The 25907-nt window shown below is 37.6% G+C and overlaps 1 protein-coding gene across 6 annotated transcripts in view; it reads right to left on the bottom strand.

Annotated features, from left to right (window-relative positions):
• FXR1 (FMR1 autosomal homolog 1) overlaps positions 1-25907 on the bottom strand; it is a 65477-nt gene that overhangs the window by 16933 nt on the left and 22637 nt on the right. For all 6 annotated transcript variants that reach the window (XM_081087846.1, XM_081087847.1, XM_081087850.1 and 3 more), the window contains exons 2-10: positions 24269-24321; positions 22472-22565; positions 8910-8981; positions 8385-8533; positions 8065-8158; positions 7509-7625; positions 5465-5635; positions 3993-4071; positions 249-358 (exon numbers count right to left, since the gene is read on the bottom strand). In XM_081087846.1, the coding sequence (XP_080943972.1) occupies positions 249-358; positions 3993-4071; positions 5465-5635; positions 7509-7625; positions 8065-8158; positions 8385-8533; positions 8910-8981; positions 22472-22565; positions 24269-24321 (939 nt within the window). The remainder of the gene's footprint in view (positions 1-248; positions 359-3992; positions 4072-5464; positions 5636-7508; positions 7626-8064; positions 8159-8384; positions 8534-8909; positions 8982-22471; positions 22566-24268; positions 24322-25907) is intronic.

Below are 25907 nucleotides of genomic sequence, written 5' to 3'. Positions count from 1 at the left end.
AACCCAGAGCCCATGATGAAAAGTAGACTTGATAAAAGAAATATCAGAAGGAACAAAACTTTTTAAAAGAAAAGTCCATTGCACTAGAGTGTAAGTAGCTCACTAGATATAATTTCATAAAACAATTTCCAAAATACAAAATAACATGAAGTCAGCTAAGAAAAGAATATGAAACACACACACACACACACACACACACACCCCACAAAAAAAACCCAGGCCAATTAAATTACATTTTAAATACTCACATCTTCTCTAGGTAGTTTATTTTCATTGTCTCCTTCAATTCTCACCCGAACCACACCAGACTTGTCCACTATTTCTTGAATAACTTTGCCATTTTTCCCAATTACTTTTCCTTTAATAAGAGAAAACAAATATAATGGTAAGTTAAAAATCAATACTGCTAACCCTTTCAAATAATTTATAACTTGCTATCAAATTATAAAAACCAAGCTATGCTCTATCTTTGTACTCTCATTAACTCACCCCTAAAGACTACTGAGAAGTTTTATTGTAGGTCTCAAACTTCCTCTCTCCAGCAGGCTATCATTAACTGGGTTGACAATGCTGCTCACATGGAAAACATTCTCAAAGTCTAAATAAACTTTTAAAATGTACTACATCATTTTTATATTTTTAAAATATCAAGTCCAACCCATTTCTTATATAGAGGCAAAAAAAAACCCCTATCTTAGCATTAATCAGATCAATTTGTTTATATTCATTATATATCATAATTATTCAAACAATTAACAAATTAAATCTTGAATTTATTTTCAAGTTTCTATTTATTCAAAAGATAACTGTGACTTGAAGACGTAACTTTTAAAATATTCCCTTTGTAGAAATTAAATGTTAACATTTAACAAGTATAACATTTTACACCATTAAGTTTTTAAAAAGTACTTCACAGCTATACAGATACATACAACATGTGTCTGGTATGCTGTCTTCCTAGATATGAAATACTATAAAATGACATTAAATCCAAATTATTTACCTTCTCTATACTTAACCTCTAAGTGTCAAACAGCAGTACCCAATAATTAAAGTATCCAATAATTAAAGGACAACCTAAAAAAGAAGCATGAAGATTTCTCTTCCCCTTAGGAACTTATTAGTTACAACATACATTCACATAAAATAACAAACCAATACTGCAGACTGTTACCTGGGAACAGTATTTTCAGGTAACCTTCCCTACATGAAACGATGTATCTCTTATAAAATTAACAGCAACACCATATGTTATTAAACAAGTCCATGTTATTTAAGTCCAAATCCCTAATAATTTTTTTATTGTTAAAGTCAGCAATCTATTTCCACAATAAATTAATTTTGGTTGAAAGGGGTGAAAATTAAAATTTTCCTACTGCATGCTTGAGAGAACAAGTTTTCATTAAAGAATGAGTAAGGGAACAATGGTAACAGTAAGCCAGCCAATACAGCAAAGACACTATTATAGATTTTCTGTCCCTATTCTCAAGCCTCCTTCCCCACTAATAACCCTAAATTTAAAAGCAACAGTGATTGAATAGGCAAAAAAAATAAAATAAAATAAGAGTAGGTCAGGGAATTCACATGTCTTCTCTTAGCTCTAGCAGCAGCATATAAAAGCAACCTTCATTTTTAACACAGTGAAGCTCAAGCAGCAACTCCATCCTTGACCCTGCTAAAAATAAGCAAATACCTTTTCGAAATAACGAAAGTCAGGATATGTCATAACCCTCCCACCCCAATCTTAGTGCCCCTTTCTTCTTGTGAACTGTATCAGTGGTGAGTGAACATCCATCACCCTTCTGGGGTCCGTGGCAAGGACCTACCTGCAAGTTTTATTTTAGTCCCATCAGAGACCGTCAAAATTTTAACTGATCATTTCCATAGTTTAAATTCCAAAGCATACTGATAAAACTGAAGCAGACCTGTAGTATAAATTGAGTATTGAGCAAAAATGCTGAAGGGACAGAGTAGAGAAGTGATTAAGGGAAGGCTTCTAGGAGGATAAAGATTTCGATTCATTTTCAAGTCAATGTTCACATAGTACTGTTTCTTTTTATTTGGAAGGGGTGGGAATGGCCAAGTTCTAGAATTCTTGGGAACCTGAATGTGTAAAGGAATCCTCTCTGGAACTTACCCACCAAGTAGTCCTCATTCCCTTTTACTCCTCAGTCCTCTTTTCCTCTTTCACTTGGACTAAGAATGTATTACTTTTCAAAAGTCTGCTTCACCCATAAAACATTTTGGAGGAAAATGTAGTATTATTATACACAATAACCAATTGAAATCTTTATACTTCTTCTGAAAATTTCACCAACGTATAATAGTTGCTGCTAATGTATATTTCCTAAAGAGTACACAAATAACCCAAATCAAAGCCAACCAAGACAGGTAGAGGAAAAAAGAGACATGACAGGCACAGACATTGTTGCACAAAATAAATAAAGAATCAGAAAACTACAAATATATCCAATTTCCTCACTTCTGAAATATCTGGACTTTTTACTAAAAATTAACACTACCACAAACTCTAAGATCAAGGCTATCTTCTACAGAATTCTTGAGTTGGAAAAGAACCCTGATTCTCTAGTACATACCTCAAATCATTTTTATAGGTAAAGAAACCTAAGTTAAATTACACTCTGTAAAGCAGCAAACCAATGTTAGTACTGATAGATGTCAATAACTGAGTAGAATTTAAACAAAATGGGGATCATTTTCAAAAGCAGCTTTCTTGTCTACAGTGATTTCATTTGACAATAAATACTTCATACCATAATACTGAAAGTATTCTACAGAGGACAGTGATTTCCAAGAACAGATAAAGTAGTTTGCTTAATTGGCAGTATGTCATAACTATCCAAATGTTCAGGCAAAATTGAAAAGCTTTTTATATAGTAGCTGAGTAGCAACAAAATCCAACTTGTGTTGTATATAGATTCTTGTACCAGAGTATTCTAGTTGTCATAGGCCTTAGAAAAACATCTTTATCAGGTGGGAGTTTTTGTTTTTTTTTAAATTTTTTCCCCAGTGTTTGTTTTATAGAATTTGCCAAATAAAACACTGATAGCAAAAAAAGGAAAAAAAAATCATTTCTTAAAGGCTGAATAGGCCTAATTATAAAATGGAGCCCAAACGGCTCTATTTCAACAAGGTAAAAAATTCGATAGGTGACGAAAATTCATCTCTCCTAGTAAATTAGTAAATTTCACTACCTTATGGTATTTTTATTTTTATATTAAACTTCTAGGATAATCCATGAGTATTTAACATGTGACAAAAGCTTTCCCATTTGTCTCAATTAGCATTTAAAAGGACAGACAGCACAGATCTACAGGATATTAATAACAAAGCTATTCAACAACTCACTCCAAGCTATAATGCTCACTTAACTCCAGATTCAAAATGTGTCACAACTTATAACCCATGGGCACAATAGTCTTCATTAATGTCATCCAACACGTAACAGCGAAACCTCCTATCATATCATCATCACCATCCTCCTCTCCTGCCCATATACCTTTGCAAAAACCAATCATTATTTATTCAGGGTCTATTGTGTAAAATTTTACTATTTATTACCATATTGTAAATTCACTCTTATTTTTCTCTTTGGTACTAAATAAACAAAAAAATTTATCATACATTTTCAAAAAGTACTTACAATTTTGATAAACATGAATAATAAAAATACATTAAGTGAATGAAAATAGTAAGAAAGAGCCCAAGGTCTAAATTGGCTTAAGAAAAATTGTAATGGCAAACTGTTATAAAAGCCATGGGTCTTACTAGTGGGTTACCCTGTACAGAAGATATCCTTACTTTTTATCACAACCAATACAAGTCACATACAATGTTATTACTGAAATAATGAAAATAAGTATGGTTATCAAAATACTTAACTGTAAGTAAAATATCAGACAAAACTAATTTTCAATTAAGTCACTATAATTAAATAACATTTTTCTTTAACATATAGAAGAAATACCTACCAACAAGATTCCTAGGAACCTGAATAAAATCCTCCACAAATTCCAAGAAACCTCTAGCCTTTTTTACAGCATCAGCACTCTGGGACAGTAGGAAGGGAGAGAGAAACAAACATGAAATAAACCCTGAATAAACCCCACAGTCCAAAACAAAAATATGAGAAATGAGGAAAATCTGAATTATGACATTCTAGTAACAAGCTCAGCCTACTAGAGTGACCTTTCAGGTCAAATAATTCATTAAGTACCTTTTTTTAAAAGCAGTAATTAAAAAGCTAGGAAAAAAGTACCATTAGAACAAAAACAGGTTAGTCATCTCTAAGGTCCCTTTTACTAGTAAGCTTCTGAAAAAATTAGCAAGAAATTAACTTACTTATGTTTACCAAATTTAAACCCATGAAAATATATTTATTTGGTCCATTTTCCCATGCTAAATATCTCCAGGGGAATATTAAAAATAAATTGTTCACATTGTCTATACTGTCTACATTTTTTTCTCTCCTAATTCTCACAATGATTTACTAAGCTGGTTTTGCAGAGATGCATTAGAAAAAAGTACCTATCAGTAACATCATTAAATTCCTAATTTCTCCTGGGTACAATTTTAAAAGACTAAAGGATGGAAGAGGGGGAAGAGGAATTCAGTTCTCAGTAACATTAACTTCCACTTTTACTGCTTGTTCTTTAATAACCTTAGATCAATTGTATTGTGTACTCATGTAATACACCACATACAATAACAATTTAAAAAATGTATTTAATCCGCATAGGTTATAAAATAAGCACTATTATACTTCTCATTTACAATGAAGAAAATTATACAAGGAGATTAAGTAACATTCTCCAAACCCACTCAGAGGGGTAAACACAGAATTCTAATTCAGCCACTATGACTCCAAAGCCTTTCATCTTAATTACTCTGTTATAATGCCCATGTCTAAAGTCTTCAGGAATAAAAATCAGGTCTCTGGTCAGATTTATGAAAAGCTAAGACTTGAAATTATCACCCCAAAAAACACCTTATCCATACATTTTAATGTGAAAGATGGTCTCAATTAAAAACTTGAATTATGTATTTCTCAGATTTTCCTATCCACACAAATTTCATTTTTAGTTACAAAATATTATCTAAATTCAAGTTCTACCAAAGCTGTTTTATTATGTTATTTACAACTGCCAGTGCCCAACACATAATAAGAATGCAAAAAACATCTGAATAAATTATTTGTAATGCACAGAAAACTGAGTTAAACCCAGAAGCAGCTTATGGTTAAGAAACTTCTGAAAATAGTACACATTACTCAAAAATCTTTCATTGCTCTATATAATACAATATCATCTTCAATTCACACACATATGTATGATTATTAATCTGAATGATTTTAAAGTGTTTTCACTGGGAAGCTGAAATTCCAAATAAATGTGATCAATGCTTTAGCAAAGTTATCCTAGGTAAGGGACAGAAAACAGCTTACCTCTCCATAGATTCTAAATGTTCCAGTATCTTCATCTAGTTCAATAGCTGTAACTCCAGGAACCTTCCTAGCTTGCTGTATGTTACTACCATGTGTTCCTATTGCCAGGCCCATCAAATCTTCTCTCACAACAAATTCCTCATGAAAAGCTGCTGCAAGTTGTTTTGTACACTAGTAAAAGAGGTAAATTAGAATTTATTACAAAAGATAAAAAATACAAATGGTTTTCTATAAAGCCATGTTCACAGCATTATTCACAAGAGTCAGGAACTGGAAGCAAACTAAATATGCAGACTGATGAATGAATGAACAAAACGTGATTTATTCATACAACGCAAATTATTCAGTCTTAAAAAGAGAATGCTAGCATGCTACAATGTGGATAAACATCGAAGGCATTGTGCTTAGTGAAGTAAACAAGTCACAAAAAGACTAATGCTGTATGATTCCATTTATATGTGGTATCTAGAGTAGTCAAAAGTATAGAAACAGAAAGCAGAATGGAGATTACAAGGGGCTGAAAGGGAAGGGGGAAAGGGAAGCTGTTTAATGGGTATATAGTTTCAGTTATGCAAGATGAAAAAGACATGGGGATCGATCAACAATCTGAATATACCTAACACTACTGAGCTGCACTAAAAATAGTTAAGATGATAAATTTTATGTTATGTCAACGTTACAATTTGAATAAAAAAAAAGGAAAAAGGAATAAAGGAAACTCATTTGGGTCACATAATTGAAGGGGAAAAAATGGTTTGATAAGTCTATTAGTCATGGCCACAGAAAAGAGTAATTCTAAAACAATTCCCCAGAATAACTGATACAAGCAGTTCTCCAATTCAGATGATTTATGTTTCAAAACTCATCCCCATATTCTACTTGTAACTTTTAAATTTGTAAGGGTATTAAAAGTTGTCTTAAAGATAAACAAAGTTGTCAATTTCTCTAGACAGTGTGTATTTGCAAGTCTCCCAGTGATGAGCAGTAGTATTTTAGGACAGGATAGAAAAGCAACAATAGGTTCTTTTAAAAATTATTTGCTATGTGTCCTACTCTTCTCTTATACAAGAATCCTATCCTATATAATAAAAGGCTAATATGCAAATTGACCAAACAGTAGAACAGCCGAACCGGTTTGGTTCAGTGGATAGAGCGTCGGCCTGCGGACTCGAGGGTCCGGGGTTCGATTCCGGTCAAGGGCATGTACCGTGGTTGCAGGCACGTCCCCACTGGGGGGCGTGCAGGAGGCAGCTGATCGATCTCTCTCATTGATGTTTCTGACTTTCTGTCCCTCTCCCTTCTTCTCTGTAGAAAATCAATAAAATATATTTAAAAACAACAACAACAAAAAAAAACAGAACAACAGGTTGCTATGACGTGCACTGGCCACCAGAGGGCAGACGCTCAACACGGGAGCTGCCCCCTAGTGGTCAGTGCACTCCCACAGGGGGAGTGCCGCTTAGCCAAAAACCAGGTTCCTAAGCCAGGCTCATGGCTGGCAGGAGCCTCTCCCACCTCCGTGGCAGTGCTGAGGATGTCCAACTAATGCAGTGGTTCTCAACCTCCCTAATGCTGCGACCCTTTAATACAGTTCCTCATGTTGTGGTGACCCCCAATTTCACTGTTACAAATTGAACATAATTAAAGCATAGGGATTAATCACAAAAACAATATGTAATTATATATGTGTTTTCCAATGGTCTTAGGTTGCAACCCCTGTGAAAGGATCTTTTCACCCCTAAAGGGGTCATGACCCACAGGTTGAGAACCGCAGCTCTAGTTGTTATAATAATCTAGTTACTAATGGAAGTGTGTTGTGACTGACAGGGAAGTAAAAAAATAAATAAAAAGTTAAGAACATTGTAAAGAAGAATTAGCAATACACAGCAATTCTTCAAGGACACAATGACTCCATGTATTAGCCACAAAATAGGTCCCAAGTTACCTTACCTAACAGTAAAGTAAGTAATTTTGAGTCAGGGAGCTTATATATACTAATAAAACCGGGACACACAAAATACCTTTTATGAGTAAACTCACTTACTTCTAAATGCTTAGTGGCCTCTTCATTTCTGGACATAAGCATCAACTTCGTACGAATACTTCGCAAATGCATGTCACTTAAAATATTTACTCTCTTCACAGTTGCTTCACTGGCAGACTATAAACAAACAAGTTAATCACTCAAAACAACCATTTTTCAAGATAATACAAACAGGACCGTCATAATAAAGCCTTCCATGATTCTCATCAACTACACTTCTCTCCTCACCTAACATACACCCCTCTTCCCAGAAGTAACCTTACTTTCCTTCCTGAATTCCCATGTTATTTAACTCTGCTATTAATATTGTGATGGGGGGTGAGAGGTTCCAATACACCACACATTAAGAATTAATTTTATGTTAAGAATATCACATGAAAACTTCTCCTCCTTCAGAAAAGATAAAAATTTAACATTTTATAACTACAAAAATTTTTTCTCCCGCACTGTATTAACAAATTCACTATACACTAAGTTAGCTTTTATTTTTTTTGAATATTTAATTACAAAATTTCTGCAATATCTATTAACTACCTAAACTATGGAGTTATCTTACCAGTATCATTAGCTGAGTGGTTTCTGGATGGTAAAAAATCCTGCATGCTCCTACTGCTTTCTTAAAATCTTTATGTGCATTTTCATTAGCACACCTATGGAGAAATAAATTCATGTGTAAGATCTAAATAGCAGATTAAATTTAGAGGCAAGTATAATAATACAAAACCCAGTATCTCATTTTAACACCACCCATTAAAACTTTTGTTCATTAATAAGATGTTCTATCAGAAGTTTTTTATTGGGTATTTGGGGGGAAAAAAATTTTGTAGCACTTAAAAATTCCTAATTCACTAAATAATAGCAAATAAAATTACTCACGCCTCTCTCAAATCTTCGGGAACATCCACTGTGCATTTAAAGAAGGTATTTTTTTTGACAGTTTTATTTTGATTGACAGGCCGAAGTCGTTCAAATGTGACTATTTCATTGTAAGTGGCATCACAAGCAGCATATTCAATGACATAAAACTAAAAGACATCAAAATACTTTAAAAATCCCATCTGAACAAAATTAATAAGCTTTAAATGAAATTCTAATTACCTTGCTCAGTTTAAATAGTAGACCCTCCCCCTTGTGGCACAAATGCTAAGAACAGCTTAGTTACATCAAATTGATTTGCCTAAAGTAGATTATAGGTTTTCACAAGCAAGAACTTTGGTAGTCCTCACATACTTAGGGTGTATCTCTGGAGAGCAGCCTTGGTGTTTGCAAATTCAGAACACAAATAGAAATTAATGTTGATGAATATATGAAATGTGTGACCAATTATTTCTAAAGTAGGCTTTTAAAAACAAAATAGAGTTGGAGTAACATTTATAGGAACCAAGAGTTAACATTACTTACTTCTCCTTTCATCATTCGAACTTTAGCCAACCACCATCCACAAGGTTCTTGGTCATTTGCTCTTGAATATACCTGGAAAGGAAAAAAAAAAAATGCCCTCAACCATTGATCCTAAAAGGTTTCCGATATTTTAAATAATAAGTTATTATAAATGCCAAGTCCCTTTAAACTTAAGAATCAAAAATACTATAGCATTGAAACTGGTGTACTAAACAGTTTAATAAGACTTATGTAAACCTACATTTTACTGCTGAAAAATAAAACAACTTTTTTTGGGCAATTTAGGTCCTTGAAAATCAAATTCAAATTCATGAGGGTTTACTAAACAAATATTAAATGCTTCTTACAAGGTAGTTTTACACAGTGTAAAACAACAATTTCTGTTACCATTCTTCATCTTCAAACATTGCATTTTGATGGTTCAAGTAGCAGAAGGATAAGCTAGAACTTATTAGAGGTGTATTGTAAATCTGATGACAGTATTTATAAGATGCTCAAATTAAGAATTCTTTTCAGAAGTGAAACACCATAGCCTGGCCTGTGCGGCTCAGCGGTTGAGCATCAACCCAGAAATCAAGAGGTCATCAATTCGATTCCCAGTCAGCGCACATGTCTGGGTTGCGGGCATTGATGTTTCTATTTCTCTATCCATCTCCCTTCCTCTCTTAAAAAAAAAAAAAAAAAAATCAGTAAAAACATTAAAAGGAAAAAAAAGGTTATAAACCCTACTTTAAAATTCCTTCAAGGATATGACATTTAGATCCCTTGCTGAGGAACCTAGATCACATGTACTAAATGGTTAGCTGAACAAAAAATTACACATATTGCCGAGACCGGTTTGGCTCAGTGGATGGAGCGTCGGCCTGCGGACTGAAGGGTCCCAGGTTCGATTCTGGTCAAGGGCATGTACCTGGGTTGCGGGCATATCCCCAGTGGGAGATGTGCAGGAGGCAGCTAATCGATGTTTCTCTCTCATCGTTGTTTCTGGCTCTCTATCTCTCTCCCTTCCTCTCTGTAAAAAATCAATAAAATATATTTTAAAAAAAAATTACACATATTAATACATCTAGCAGAGTACATAAGTATCTTACAACACCTATCTAAAAAAAGTATGTTCTGTATCTGTAATTATGAGATATTAACATTATACATTTAAAAAGTTTCCATTAGGGATTATAGTTATGTCTTACTAGAGGCCCGGTGCACGAATTCATGCACAGGTAGGGTCCCTTGGCATGGCCAGGTGGGGCCACAGGAGGTTGGCTGTGCGAGAGCACTGACCACCAGAGGGCAGGCCGCTCTTGCATTGAGTGTCTGTCCCCTGGAGGTCAGTGCGCATCATAGCGAGTGGTCCACCGGTCATTCAGTCGCTTAGGCTTTTATATATGGAGATGATACAGAAGCTTTTTATTTTTATCTTGCTAATTCTCACCCCAAGGATATTTTCCCATTGATTTTGCAAGAGAGTGGAAGGGAGAGAAACAGCACATCGATGCGAGATACATCCACTGGTTGTCTCCCACACGCACCTAGGGCTCGCGGAAAAAGCCTGCAACCAAGGTACATGGCCTTGATCTGAATCGAAGCCGGGACCCTTCAGTCCGTGGGCTGACGCTCTTTCTACTGAGCCAAACCAGCTAGGGCAATACAGCAGCTTTTTAAATGTATTTTCAATATATGGAAAATGGGGGGGCTGAGAAGAGAAGACTAAACTAAGGTTACTCTTACAGAGGTGGCCAGAGAAATCTATCAGTACGTGTTAACAGCTATCTGTGAGATAAATGCAAACTATTGATACATAAATAGTTTTGAAAAGCTTGAAGCTTCTCTCAAGATAATCTAAGTGATTTTGGAAGCAATGTAAAATCAAATCTGTAAATGAGTAAGCCAAAACCTTATGATCAACGTTAATGTACACCATTAGAAAAAAAGCTTTAAAAAAAAAAAAAGAAAAAAAAAAAGCCTTTGTACCAATTAGGCTCCAAGGGACTCAATTTTAGCTTTTGCATTTCTTTAATGAGCAAATCTAACTACTTTGACTTTTATCCTTTCTCATTGGTCTTCCAAAAAAATAAGAACATTTTAAAAATAGAAAATTACTCTATCTTGAAATTAGTATATGAATCCTGTGGCTCCTTTTATATATCTAAGGTGGAATCTAGTGATATTTTTCTTCTATCTTGAAACAATTTGCTATTTCATCATCATTCAATTATTCCCAACTATGATTTTTTAAAAATATAAAGGAAACAGAAAAATGATGGTATTACTTGGAAGGGTATAACAATGAAATATATCATTACTACTGTATCACCCTCTAGTTTATTGCATAGTCTTTCAGGAAAATAAAGACTAGAAACACCATTTTTAGTCTGCTTTTGGATATTGCTGAACAGTTAAGAATTCATAATTATTATTTTCAACCTATAATTACAAAGAGAAAAAACTTTACAGAGGCAAGACTTTCACAATTATTAGAGACTAGAAGCCCAGTGTATGAAATTCGTGTGTGTGTGGGGGGGAGGGGGGGGCAGGAGGAGTGGTGTCCCTCAGCCCGGCCTGCATCCTCTCCAATCAGGAACCCCTCGAGGGATGTCCGACTGTGTACCTAAACCTGCAGTCGGACATCCCTCTGGCAATCCGGGACTGCTGGCTCCTAACTGCTCACCTGCCTGCCTGTTTGATCGCCCCTAACCACTCTGCCTGCCGGCCTGCTCGCCCCCAACTGCCCCCGCACGGCCTTCTCTCCCCCAACTTCCCCCCCTTGGCAGCCTGCTCACCCGCAACTGCCCCCCCCCCAGCCTGCTCGCCCCAAATGGCCCCCTCTGCCGGCCTGCTTGCCCCCAACTGCCCTCCCCTCCTGGCCTGATTGTCCCTAACCACCTCTGCCTCAGCTCCGCCACTATGGCTTTGTCCGGAAGGTCTCCCGGTCTAATTAGCATATTACCCTTTTATTAGTATAGATATCAGACTGGTGCCAAGAGCCAACAGCACTCCAGATTCTAATGATCAATATGAATTTATCTCATAAGCAGAATCTCAGACTATGAAGTCTTCAAATGACAATATCCTAAATCAATATTCCCAATCAATACATTTCTAAGGAGAAAAAGGAAATTTAGTATTCTCACCCAGTTAATCATTCAACTGGGACTCCATTATACAAAATCCTGCAAAAAGCAGCTAGACCATTCTTGTTTTTCTATAAGGACACGTAACAGTATTGTTTCATCTTTTATGTCTGCACACCAAAATATACTCGATTCAGTTAGTAAGTGGCCAAATGCCACAGGTAGATGTGTATACAAAGATGACTAGAAAGAAACAGATGAAAAAATGCAAAAAATTCAGTGGATTAGTCAACCCAATTGGTTAAATATGAAAATAGTGCAATTTTTTAAAATGGTGTAATTATAGCACAAAGAGGACTATGCTTTGTTCAATAAAATTAGAAGCCACCAACAGTTCCAAATATTCTTAAAGTACTACATCCTGATAATTCATATGCCAAATGAACCAGAAGAAATAAACTAAAATTAGAAATGCATTTAAAATTGATATCAGTATTTATATGATGTTTTGGGATTAAGTATAATAGCTGATGAACAGAAATATTTAGGGAACTATACTCATTTTAGGTATATTTATTATCAAAACCAAGGAAATGTGTAATATAAAGTTGGATGCCCTAGCCAGTTTGGCTCAGTGGGCAGAGCGTCAGCCTGCGGACCAAAGGGTCCTGGGTTCAATTCCCGCTCGGGGCACATGCCTGGATTGCGGGCTCGGTCCAACGTGCAGAAGGCAGCCAATCAATGATTCACTCTCAAAATTGACATTTCTATCTCTCTCTTCCTCTCTGAAATAAAAATATATTTATTTTAAAAAAAGTTGGATTTGCTATGTTTAAATGCTTATCAAGGTATCTCATAATGTTGACTATTGCCATCCTTTCATTTTTACTTCTGAAAAAATTATATGTAAAGTGAATTAAAAATATTTTTAAAACCAGTAAATATGGATTACTGGCCCCAAATGATAAGTGATGACTGTTTTCCCTAGCATACTAAGGATTAAAAACAAAAAGAAAATCCTAAAAACAGAAAATTCTTACCAATTCCAAGCACTAGCTCAGGAAGGCAGTTCAGCTAGATGAAGTATCTTTTAGTGACCTATAGTGAATGGGTGCCTCAAGTTTAAGTGCTGTAAAAAACGGGTCCTAAAACTACCTTTATTTTATTTCTATTTTTACCAAAGCAATTATAACCTTCTAGGAATCTGGCTTGCTATGTAAGCTTACCTAAAACAGAGAATAAACCATTTTGGACTGCTCTGAGGCTTTACTTCTCACTGAACAATGAAATGTTGTATCCCATTTTACACTTACATCCATCTCTGTAAATCTCATTAATAACTTTATCCCTGAAAGACAAGGCCACTGTCATGAAGCCAACAATGAGTCTGGCTCCACCTGAGTGCTGTGAGTCAAATCACATCCTTGATAAGAGGTCCTGTATCTCGTGCAATTTTTTTTAATCACTTTAATAACCCAGAATTAAAACTGTACCCTAGTGTACTATGTTCCAAATGTTGATTACTAAATTCATTTACAACTATGTTATTGGAATAAGAGCACCTCATAGAAATCTCCTTCTTCAGATTTCACTTAAATCTCCAAACTGTTTCAAGGGAGCAATTCACACTCTAAAGCTACGGCCCTCTTTGCTTTCAACACTAAATTTCTTCAAATCCAAAAAAAAAAAAGAGCTCAAAAAAGCAGGAGATTAAGGAGTGCCCATGGGAGACCTAAAAACATAATAGTACTCAGATTAAAGGTTTGAGTGAAAGATGGAAAATGAAGAATCAAATTCCAAAAGCCCACTTAAGGATTCTTTCTAACAAATGACTCCAATTCAAACCTTATTACAAAATGGTTTCCAAACTGTAACTAACACACCAAATTGTGATTTAAAAAGAAATTCTAGGGTGATGTTGCTAACTTTTCATTTATGTTAATAATGTTCAACTATGCCTTTCAAAGTCACAACCAAACAGAGATAATAAACACCAGAGGTATGAAATTTTTACCAGTTTTCACAGAACTATCAAGAAAATTCCTAAATAATGTTAAGCACTAAACTGATTATCCTATATAATAAAAGGCTAATATGCAAATAGACTGAATGATGGAACAACCAACCAATTGGTCACTATGATGTGCGCTGACCACCAGGGGGCATGTGGAGAACATGGTGGGCATTAGCCGCGGTGGGATAGTGGAGTGAGCGCATGCGCCAGGACAAGGCAGGGTGCCAATCGCTGTCATCGGGAAGAGCCACTGGTGGTTACTGAAATTTCTTTGTTCCCACACGCCGTGGTCCAGCTGGGCATCTGCACCCACTGCTAGTGCTGGTCCCGCAGCAGGAGGCAGAGCTGCTGATCACACAGGCTGCTGGTGCCTAGCGATGGTCCCAATCACTCGGCACCATCAGCGGGTGAAAGCGGAGGCTGCCGGCCCTGATCGCCCCTGAGGACTTCTCCACCTTCCCCTGCTCCTAAGGGGCAATCAGGGCAGCAGCCGCCGCTCGCACCCTCTGACAGTGCCAGCCTGCTCGCATCCACTACTGGCGCCAGCCCCAATAACTCCGTGCTGTCAGCAGGTGAGAGCAGGGCCGGCGCTATCAGCGCATGGGAGCAGCAGTGGCAGAAGAGGGGCTGCCTGCATATTGGAGACCGGGGCCTTGGCAGGAAGAGCCGGGCGGGGTTGCATAAGATGGGCCAAGACCCACCCCTGTGCTTACCGCAGCCTCGCGGCCCACAGTTCCTTTCAAGGTTCATGAATTCGTGCACTAGGCCCCTAGTTTAATCATAATGAACCATTTTACAACTATATGAGAAACATTTATCGTTCCCCTGTATTCACCATTTCGTCTCATTACAATCTATGAAGAAAAAAAAATGTACATTAGAAAAGCAAGCTTAACTAGAACACACTAATTTACCTGTACAATATCATCTCATTCATTATTTCAGACTGATAACCTAACAAGTGGGTTTCATACATCTTAAAAAACACCATTTTCCAAGACAAGGATGTAATAAAAATATGTTTACATCTTTTTTTAATGTTTCAGCATTTCCCACGCACTAACACTAACAACAGACTTGGTATTATCAGAAAGACTAACTACAGACAGCTAAAATTTTCAGATTGGTCACAAGAAACATTTTTAAAGGTAGTATGTTAACAATACACATACATTTAACTTTTGTATAAGTCAAATGTTGGATTAAAAAATTGTAAGGTAAGAAACAAAACTTGCCAATTCTTATTTCAACCAGAAAACGTCAAAAATAAACTTTTATGATCAAATTGTTAAATCCAATAAGAAAACTTTGAAAGCCATGTAAAATTATACATTAGCTTGAGATGTAAGGCTTTCTATGTAGTGTGTATATTAATTTGCTAAACAATGTAAGTATCTATTGATTTCACTTCATGTGAAATCAATATCCCAGAACATTGCAGTGGTTCTCAACCTTCTGGCCCTTTAAATAGTTCCTCATGTTGTGACCCAAACGTAAAATTATTTTTGTTGCTACTTCATAACTGTAATGTTGCTACTGTTATGAATCGTAATGTAAGTATCTGATATACAGGATTGTCTTAGGTGACCCCTGTGAAAGGGTCATTCGACTGCCAAAGGGGTCACAACCATAGGTTGAGAACTGCTGTACTAGAGGCCCGGTACATGAAAATTCATGCCTTGGAGGAAGGGGTCCCTCAGCCCAGCCTGCCCCCTCTCACAGTCCAGGAGCCCTCAGGGGCGGGAGGCAACCTGGTGATCAGGGGGAGGCGACACCCCCATCACACTTCTGCTGCTGCCACTGCCGGCAATGCAAGCCTTGGCTGCCCCTGGTTACCTGAGTCTCGGGCGACCCTGGGTGGCTAGGCAGCCACCATCCAAGGCTTGCCTGCGCCTCGGGCCAGCCCTGGACGGCTGGGGGGTGGTGGGGACCGGGGGAGTCCAGAGGCAGGCGTGCAGGGCGGGCCCGGCTTGCCATGCGCCTGCCACCATGAGGCTGAGGGGACTGGGCCCTGACATCTTGTGACTGTGGGCGCCACCATCTTTGAGGGCGGGGCAGTCAATTAGCATATTCCCTCCTTATTGGCTGTGGGCACCGCCATCTTTGCAACAGCATGAGGGTCAATTAGCATATTCTCGCTTTATTAGATAGGGTTATGCTAGTAGCCCTACACATGAATCCGTGTGCCAATAGCTTGCTGCAGCCCTCCTGTAGCTCCCCTGCTCCCCCTCATAGCTTGCTGCCCTGCCCCCTCCTGTAGCTCTCTGCTGCCCACTTGTAGCTTGCTGCCCCACACTCCTGCTGATCCGGGTGTGATGCGGTCAGTCGTTACACTTCACGGCGTAACGACTATTTGCATATTATATCTTTATTATATAGGATAACCAACTTAAGAGAATCTAAGATACTCTTCATTTTCCCTTTACATCCAACTTTGTAAAGCTGAGCATTTTCTTAGCAATCTTTAATTAGTAACATAAACCATTAAGCAAATACTTATCAAAAATGTTAATTATATTTGAAAATATATCCCACCATGCTTTTTTAAAAATATATTTTTACTGATTTCAGAGAGGAAGGGAGAAGGAGAGAGAGAGATAGAAACATCAATGATAATAGAGATTCATTGATTGGCTGCCTCCTGCACACCCCCTACTGGGGATTGAGCCCGAAACCCAGGCAAGTGCCCTGACTGGAAATTAAACTGTGACCTCCTGGTTCATAGGTCGATGCTCAAGCACTGAGCCATGCCGGCCAGGGTATACCACAACTTTTTAAAGTTAAATAAAAGCCACTAATTAGGTTATAAAATAAATCTTTGCATTTTAGACCTTTCAAAACCAATTTTCTATTATAGATCATACTAGAGGTGCGGCGCACGAAATTCGTGCACGATGGCATGGGGCAGGGGGATGTACGATGGCCAGTTTAGGCCCTATCCCTACGGGTTAGGTACTGCTGGCTCCAAACAGCTCGCTTGCCTGCCTGCCTGATCGCCCCTAACCACTCTGCCTGCCTGCCCCTAACTGCTCGCCTGCCTGATCATCCCTAACCACTCTGCCTGCCTGCCTGATGCCCCTAACTGCTCGCCTGCTGCCTGCCTGATCGTCCCTAACCCCTCTGCCTGCCCGCCTGAACATCAGGTGACTAGCAAAAAGAAAACAGTGGCCAATGACGTAAATGAAAACATTAATATACTAAGCAATAAATTACCTAGAGTAAAGTAGCAAATTGGTTTAAAAACCTAAATACTCTTGTGGAGCACAAACCTATAGAAATACTAAAATGAGTATTAAAGGCCACACCAAAAAAAAACTGGCAGATCTGAATAAGTAAAAGTATAACTTCTTAATGGTGAAAGCCACAGAGTATTATTTAAATTGTCTGAATGACAACACAACATATAACAGATAAAAACTTATCCATAAAATGCTAAGAATGCCTACATCAAAAACTACAAGGACAAAAAAAATAAAGTCACAGAACAAAAGGTCAACAGCCAATAATCTAATTTAAAAAACACTCCATAATCAAGGAAAGGAAGAATGAGAAGACACCAGCTTTCTTCTACTGCAGTGGTTCTCAACCTTCTGGCCCTTTAAATACAGTTCCTCATGTTGTGACCCAACCATAAAATTATTTTCGTTGCTACTTCATAACTGTAACGTTGTTACTGTTATGAATCGTAATGTAAATATCTGATATGCAGGATGGTCTTAGGCGACCCCTGTGAAAGGGTAGTTCGACCGCCTAAGGGGTCGCGACCCACAGGTTGAGAACCGCTGTTCTATTGGGTTTTTTAAAACTTTACAGATTAATAATAATCCAGCCAGTCAATCAATGAGGAAACAAACACCTTCAGGTGTTATGAAGTGGTAATTCAAAAAAGCATTTTTAGAAGACAAAATGATACATTTTGTATTTAAATAATACATTTTGATATCAAAATTTTAAGTAACATGCCTTGTGATTCAGCAAGTGTACCACTTAGAACTGTATTACCAGAACATGTTTATATAAAAGACCATTAATTAATTCTAGCTTTTCTGTAACAGCAAAAAAATTGTTAACTTCAATGTCTTCTAGAACTAAGGAATATTATGGAATGCTTAGAAAAAGTGACGTAATCTGTATGTTCAGACATGAAAATGTTTATGGTATCCTAATTAACTGAAAACAAAAGTCACAAATTTATAATGTACTAGTGGCCCGGTGCACGAATTTCGTGCACATTAAAAGGAAATTAGAGGAAATATTTTAATATTGCTATTTGCCCTTTCTCTATAATGTAAGTGTGAGAGATGAAAGGAAACTAGTAAATGTATATGAAAATAATATATACATTTATTAATAAACAGTAACAAAAGGATATAACAACAGAGGCATGATATAAAAACAACAAAAACATGATATAAAAACAACAGTGATGCAAACAATGATTGATAAAGTGATTAAACTTATTCTAATATCTCCCTATACACCACATTAAGAGTGAAAACACTTTCAGAGTGCTTGACTTAACTTCCCTTGTGATGAAGTATTTAGAAATTTAACATCACATGTTCTTCGAACTCGAGAGAAAGCAACATATAACTGACCATGTGTGAAAATGGGTTCAGGTAAGAATATGCCTACTCTGTCTACAGTTTGTCCTTGTGATTTATTAATAGTCATCGCAAATGCTGGCATCACAGGAAACTCGTCGAATTATTTTAAATGGGAGGCTAGTGTCAGATGGGGACAAATCAATTCTTGGAATCAGAACAACCTCTCCCTCTGCAGATCCAGTTAATACTTCAGCTTCTAAAATGTTAGGTCGTAAACTTTTGATAATAAATCTGGTACTATTACAAAGAACCCATTTAGTATTAAGATTTCTCAAAAGCATGATGATTGCACCCACTTTCAATTTTATGACACGGCATTCCCGAAGGAAATTAAGAAATTCGATGGCAAAATTTTCCTTTTCAGCATCATCTGTTGAATCAATGGAATCATCACTCAAATATGTGTGAAAATCTCCATCGAGTATATACAAAATTTCATTTAATTTTTGAACGTGCTCAGCTTTTGGACAAAGAATTGCATGGTTAGATATATTTTTAATATTATCTATAGATATAGTATTTCCAAAGGTAGCTTCAATAATAAATCCATTACAAATCATTTCACAGGGGATTTCAATAATATCCATTCCTAAATGAAAACTGCTATCAAGTTTGCCATCGCCAAGTTTTACTAACCATCCCCTATAAGCAGAATCCTCTGATCTCACATTTGTTGTAAGAGACAACTTTCTGAAACATCCCCAAACATTGCAGTACTTTAAACTATGGCCGATCGCATAGCATGCGGTACAATACTGAGACATTGTTGAAAATCCCCTCCAAGAACTACTTTCCCACCAAATACAACATTCAAATTCATAATTTCTCTTAGTAATCTGTCTATGGCATTTTATAGCATGACTGGATGCCATGGTGCATTCATCAATGAGAAGTTGGGCCTTTTTAAATAGTTTTAGCAACTTCACTGTTTATATCGAGTCTAGAAATTGAAGTTTCATTTAATGGGATTGGTAATTTATATTGGGAATGAAAGGTCCTACCACCGAGAAGTAAATTTGCAGCAATTCCTGTAGATGCTGTGGGTAAAATAGAACCGCCACAACCTCTAATATAATGTATTAAAACTTTATACAGATATGCAGATGAATAGGATTCCTAGCTGGCAGGCCCCTGACAGCAAGCTGGCCACCTGTTGATTCCATGAGGAATGGGTTCCCTCCTCCTTCCTGTCAGAGTCCAGGATGCAGGTGAATGAGTTTCCTGGCTGGCAAGCCACTGACAGCAAGCTATTCAACAGCGGATTTTGTGAGGAATGGGGCTCCCTCCTCCCTGCTGTCAGGGTCTGGTTTGAAGGCCGGCCATGCCCCCTGTTGGGCCAGACCCAGAGTTCTACCATGCCATGGCCTCCACCTCAGCAACCCAGGGCTGACTGCTACTGGGCACTCCTGGCGCTCCAAGGGTGGGTTCTTCCCTCAGGCCTCAGGGGAAACAGCTCAGGGAGGGCACAGCCCTTGGCAAGGCTATCCAGGACGCAGTGCATCCGTGCTCTGAGGGCGCGTTCCTGCCTGAAACCTTGCCCTCGTGGGAAACAGCTCAGGGAGGGTGCAGCCGTTGCCAAGACGACTCCTGCAGGACCGACTTCCCTCCAGTTGGTTGAGCCTCAAACGGGACGCGTTATACCCAGGGTTTCTATATAAATAGATTCTCATTTTTGTAACAAACTCATATATTCTTTATAAATGTATAAGGGGAAGAGATCAACCAAAGGACTTGTACGCATGCATATAAGCCAAACCAATGGACATGGACAACAGGAGGATGAGAACATGAGTGTGTGTGTGTGTGGGGGGGGTGGGGGGGGTGGGGGGGGGGCGGCGTTGGGGGTTGGGGGTTAATGGGGAGATGAGGACACATTTGCAATACCTTAACCAATAAAAAGAAAATATATATATATATATATGTTTAAAAAAATCTGAAGAGGTGCTCAACTCTGGTAAATGAGATTAAAACTGGGGTGGGCAATAAGCACAACTACACTAAGAGGGAAAATTCCCATTTTATTTAATTCTCTACCATTTTATTACACTAATCTTTTATTATTTTAAATTTAAAGGGAAGGGGGGGGGGGGCTTTCAAAAAATTATTTGGTTCAAAATATAAAGCCTAACAACCATAATTCCTAAACATTCCAGGTCATATGGAGAGATTCCTAAGTACTGGTGACCAAAGGGGGGGAGGGGGGGGGGGGAATAAAGGTGGCAAGATTAACTTTAAGCTTCTTCCTTATGTAAATTTTCATAACTTTCAAGTGAAAAAATGACAGCAACATCTTAATTTCAGGTACAGACTCTCACACTATAAGGAGCAAATTTCACTAAGACTAAAACAAAAAATAAACTGAAATAAAACACTCAGCAATCATCAATTTCCAAATGAACAACAAAGGTGGTCCAAGAAATAGATAAGGCCTCCCTTGTCTGAAATTGGGAAAAGCACACTGTTAACATCCTTAGCGCTCTAAGCTTTTCCTTTCATCTGAGCCTTTAAACTACCAATAAGTGTCTAAACAATACTTTTGCACTATTCTCAGAATTGGCCACCACATATTTCTAATTCTAGAACAAAACTAAGAATTCGGGGGGGGGGGGGGGGGGACGGGGGGGACAGGGACGGGACTTCTAAAACGAATTTTTTAAAATGAAAGCAAATCAAACTCTTTTATCAATCCTCACAGAAAGGTATTGATTAGAAAAGAATACAAGTTCACTCTTTGCTCTTTCTCTCTCTTGAGCACACCCTGCTTTTCCACACCCTTTTCTCCAGGGCTCTCTTGCTCTCTGAAGCAGGCCCCTGCCTTTCTCTCCTCACCTTCCCCTGGATGAATGTTCTTTGCCTTTCTGTTTCCTAAGCTCCAAAGGCTTTTCTTTTGCCTCTGCAATTTATTTCCTGAGCCCATGCAGCCCAGCTGGCTCACTTCTGCTACCTCTGGGAACTTTCTAAATAAAAGTTTGCTTCTGCTTAGAAAAAAGAAAAAAACACACAACTTTTTACTGGAGTCTAATGTCCAAGTGAACATAGTACAGTAGTAATCAGCAGCATTACTGCTACAATTCATAGGACCCACCTACTGGTACTCAGACACAATTACACACCACTCTGAGACTACATTTACAGGTTTCCGTACAAAAAAAGTACCCACTTTTGGTCAACTAAAAAAGAAAAAGGTGAGTAAAGTGAAAGGCTGTAACATTATTAGGGAGTGGGCTCATGGTGTGGTGCCCCAACACAATTAAGTTATAGCATGCTTTTTGATTTAGCAAAAGCAAGAGTACACAGGAAACTTAGAGCTAAAATCTGGGCAAAATTTTTAAATGAAAATGAATTTTCCCTATACTTTAGAAAAGCTCCAGATATTTCTAGAATATTCAACAAGGCAGTATACTAATTACAATATTTCACATTACATATAAACTATATCAATGATCACTATAATAAAGGGTGATAATTAGTATTTTACAAAGATACTGAGGAAGAAAGCACAAGACAAATTTTAAAATAATTAGGAAAAAGAAGGAAACCAACAACTAACATGATTATTAGTTCACTGTGCCAGATTCCATGCAAAGCAATTCAAATGCACTATCATCCTTAACTCTCACATTTCATTTTAGTGATAAAGAAATTTGACCAAGCCACAAAGCTAATAATTGTAGAGCTGAGACATGAATCCCAGTTCTGACTCCAAACTAAAGTATGTTACTTACACAGCCATTGCGAACAGAAAGAGAAATGGAATTAGATTTATTCTCCATCAGATTTTCCTACAAGAATATTTATTTAAAACAAAATAATAGGCATACAAAATACAAAATACAAGGCATACAAGAAAATAAACTTACAAATACATACCTCTACTTCATCTCCTTCACTAATTTCTTTTTTTATATCAGGTGGTGGTGGTAATCTAACTTCGTTAAATGGAACCTGACGTTCTGGTTGCCAACTGAAGGATTAGAAGAGAAATAAAAAATATCAAAATATAGTACCCCAATACCCCCTACTATGGAAGCTATATAATCTATGCTTAGTGCTATATTTTTTTCAAATTAATCATTTAGCTTTCCCTAAGAAAAACAACTTTCATATTATATATTTTCCAAGTAATTAGTTTGTTGAGGTAGAACAAATTTTACATGATTCTTGATGAAGTTTATAAATAATTAACATCATTGAAATAATTACATATTACCTGCCAAATTACTCATCCTAAGGGAACAGTACATACATTATTCTGCAAATGATATGGGCTACATTCATAATAGTAACTTAGATTCAAAATAGTATCACATCAACACCACTGCCAAATAACAGCAGTGGAATCAACTTCAAACACATTTATAAATGGATGAGACATAATTCCAGAGATTATAAAACAATATAAACAGCATAATTCTGTTTTAGTACATGTTCACAGAAACACAGAAAATTACTCAATTATTTTGAATAGCTGAATTACATTGAGGTTCATTTTCCTCACATAAAAATTATCTTTTCAACAATGAACACATACATAATTAAAACCAGTAAAAGCTTAGTTTAAATGTTTGTAGCAAATATATATCAAAGTTACTAATTTAGCTATTGTTTAACTGACATTTTTTATGTTGTATTTTATAAGCTGAGTTGATGAATAACTTTAAGTTCTAATAGGTCATTCATATGTCTGAAAGGTATACCAGCACATAAAATGTTCTTTTAGCATCTATCTTCATGGGATGCATGGGATACACACACACACAATAGAAGGCAAGTAAAAGATTTCTGAGTGCTTTCTTTTCACCATTACTATCTAAATGGCAGCTGTTCAAAGACAGAAATCATCACAACACTTGTTTCTACATGAAACAGCTATTGGGCAGATATCTTTTCAGGCAGTTCCAGAGCAGCTTAAAAGTGAAAGTTGAACAGTTCTTTTCTGACCTTCAGTTACATAGTGCTCCTTTATAACCCTTCCTAAACAAAGCCAGCATACTGTCTTCCATATTTTAAAACATTACCTAGCTGTTACAATATCTATAAACTGAAATTCCTTAATATTTAAACAATTTGAAAATGACTACCAGTAGCCACTCAGAAGGCTTCCTACAACATTATTTTAATATCTGTGCTTTTTTAAGAATTAAAATCCCATTTGTGCCATCTATTTTTGCAAAAACTACTTACTGATTCATTTTCACATGTGTTTTGGCAAAGAAAAGGGTCATGAAAAAAAGTAATGAGTAAATGGTGGGCAGAAAAACAGGCGAAGAGTTATCAAAACTAGAATTGTTTAAATTCATAAGATGACCGAGCCATTAAAAGCCTTTCCAAAAGCGGTCATTTTTCACTGGCAACAGGAAGAATCAAAAGCAAACCGTTTGGCACTACCCATCTTTAAAATTAAGATCTCGCCCTGACCAGTTTGGCTCAGTGGCTCGAATGTCGGCCTGTGGACTTAAGAGTCCCAGGTTCGATTCCGGTCAAGGGCATGTACCTTGGTTTCGGGCACATCCCCAGTGGGGGGTGTGCAGGAGGCAGCTGATGCATGTTTCTCTCTCATGGATGTTTCTAATTCTCTATTTCTCTCCCTTCCTCTCAGTAAAAAATTAATAAAATATATTTTAAAAAAATAAAATTAAGATCTCTATCAATAAATAAACAACTTACTTGTTCTCGAAAACAACTGTGAGGGAGTCTTCATGAACATCTTTGATAAATCCCTGCAAAAGCCAAAAACATTATTAAAAGTATATCAATATTCAGTTAAACATTATGTTAACTCTAAAAGGCAATAATACTAGAGATATAAAGAAAATATGGAGTACTAAAAAAGAACACAGAGCTTAGAATTAGGCAAATCTGGGTTTGATTTCCATCTCATCATTTGTGAAATGTAAGACTTGGAATTTATTTAAACTCTCTGAACCTGTTTTCACACAGTACTATAACCTCAGTTTCACATACCAACTTGAAATTAGTAAAAAGCCGGAAACATCATAGGTATTAGTCAATACTCAAACTAAGTGAGCCAGTATTTAGTACTGTGACTAATAATAGGGTCAGGCTTTCAGGAGTCACATGCCAGGCTCTCTATCACTTATACATTCTTGAATAAGATATCATACCTCATGTAACTGAGAATCAAGTAAAATAACTAATGTTTACAGTACTTGGCATGGAGGAAAAAACTCAAATTTATTATAAATATTAGTTATAAATATTAAATTATAGCCCACCTTTAATAACTGAAAAGACCACATTCTTTTTTTTATAATTTCTATTTCTTGAAGTATTACAAAGAGTATTACATATGTCTCCTTTTTCCCCCCCTTGACATTCCCCCGGCCCCTACCCCCTAGTCTCTTGTGTCCATTGGTTATTCTTATATGCATGCATATAAGTCCTTCGGTTGATCTCTTAACGCCCCCCCAACCCTCTCCAGGCTTCCCATTGTAGTTTGACAGTCTGTTCAATGCTGCTCTGCCTCTGCATCTACCCCTGTTCATCAGTCTATACTGGTCCCCATTATCTGTCCCAACCTCACTGGAGCCGTTTCGTCCTCACCGGGGCCGTCCGACCTCACCGGGGCCGTCTCAGCCTCACCAGGGCTGTTTCAACCTCACCGGGGCCATCCCGACCTCACCGGGGCCATTACTACCTCACTGGGGCCGTCTCGGCCTCACCGGGGCCGTCTCGACCTCACCGGGGCCGTCTCGGCCTCACCGGGGCCGAAAAGACCACATTAGTAATACTAACCTTACCATTAACCTAATCTTATTTTTCCTAGAACTTCTCTTCCTTCTTTGCTTAAAAAAAAAGGGTGAGTACACTGCCTCAAAACCATTTTGTAATGAATATAAATAGACTAGAGGCCTGGTGCATGGATTCGTGCACCACTGGGGTCCCTCAGCATGGCCTGCGGGGATCGGGCCAAAACTGGCAGCTCAACATCCCCCGAGGGATGTAGTAGTGCAGGAAGCAGCAGGCGGCCAGGGAGGAGTCTGAGCCCAGGCCTGGTGCCACGCCGCTCCTGCTCATCATGGCCCTGCTGCACCTGCCACCACCACCGCTCGGTAGGCTTGCTGCCACTCTACTATGGTCTCTGTGCACCCATCCTAGGGCGATACCAGTGTGCTTATGAGTGAGAAGCAGCCGCAGGCTTGCATCCAGTCAGTCTCGATACTGGTCCCAATCCTGGTCCAGATGGGGAAGGAGCGCACAGGCGGTGTGTCCACAGAAGAGGCTTGCACTACCACAGAGACAGGAGAGGCTCCCGCCACCACCACTGCGCTTGCCAGCCATGAGC

The sequence above is a fragment of the Myotis nattereri genome (assembly GCF_964212035.1).
Source record: "Myotis nattereri genome assembly, chromosome: 3".
Lineage (NCBI taxonomy): Eukaryota > Metazoa > Chordata > Mammalia > Chiroptera > Vespertilionidae > Myotis > Myotis nattereri.
Note: the sequence above shows the minus strand (reverse complement) of the source record. Positions and strands in the feature narration are given on the sequence as shown.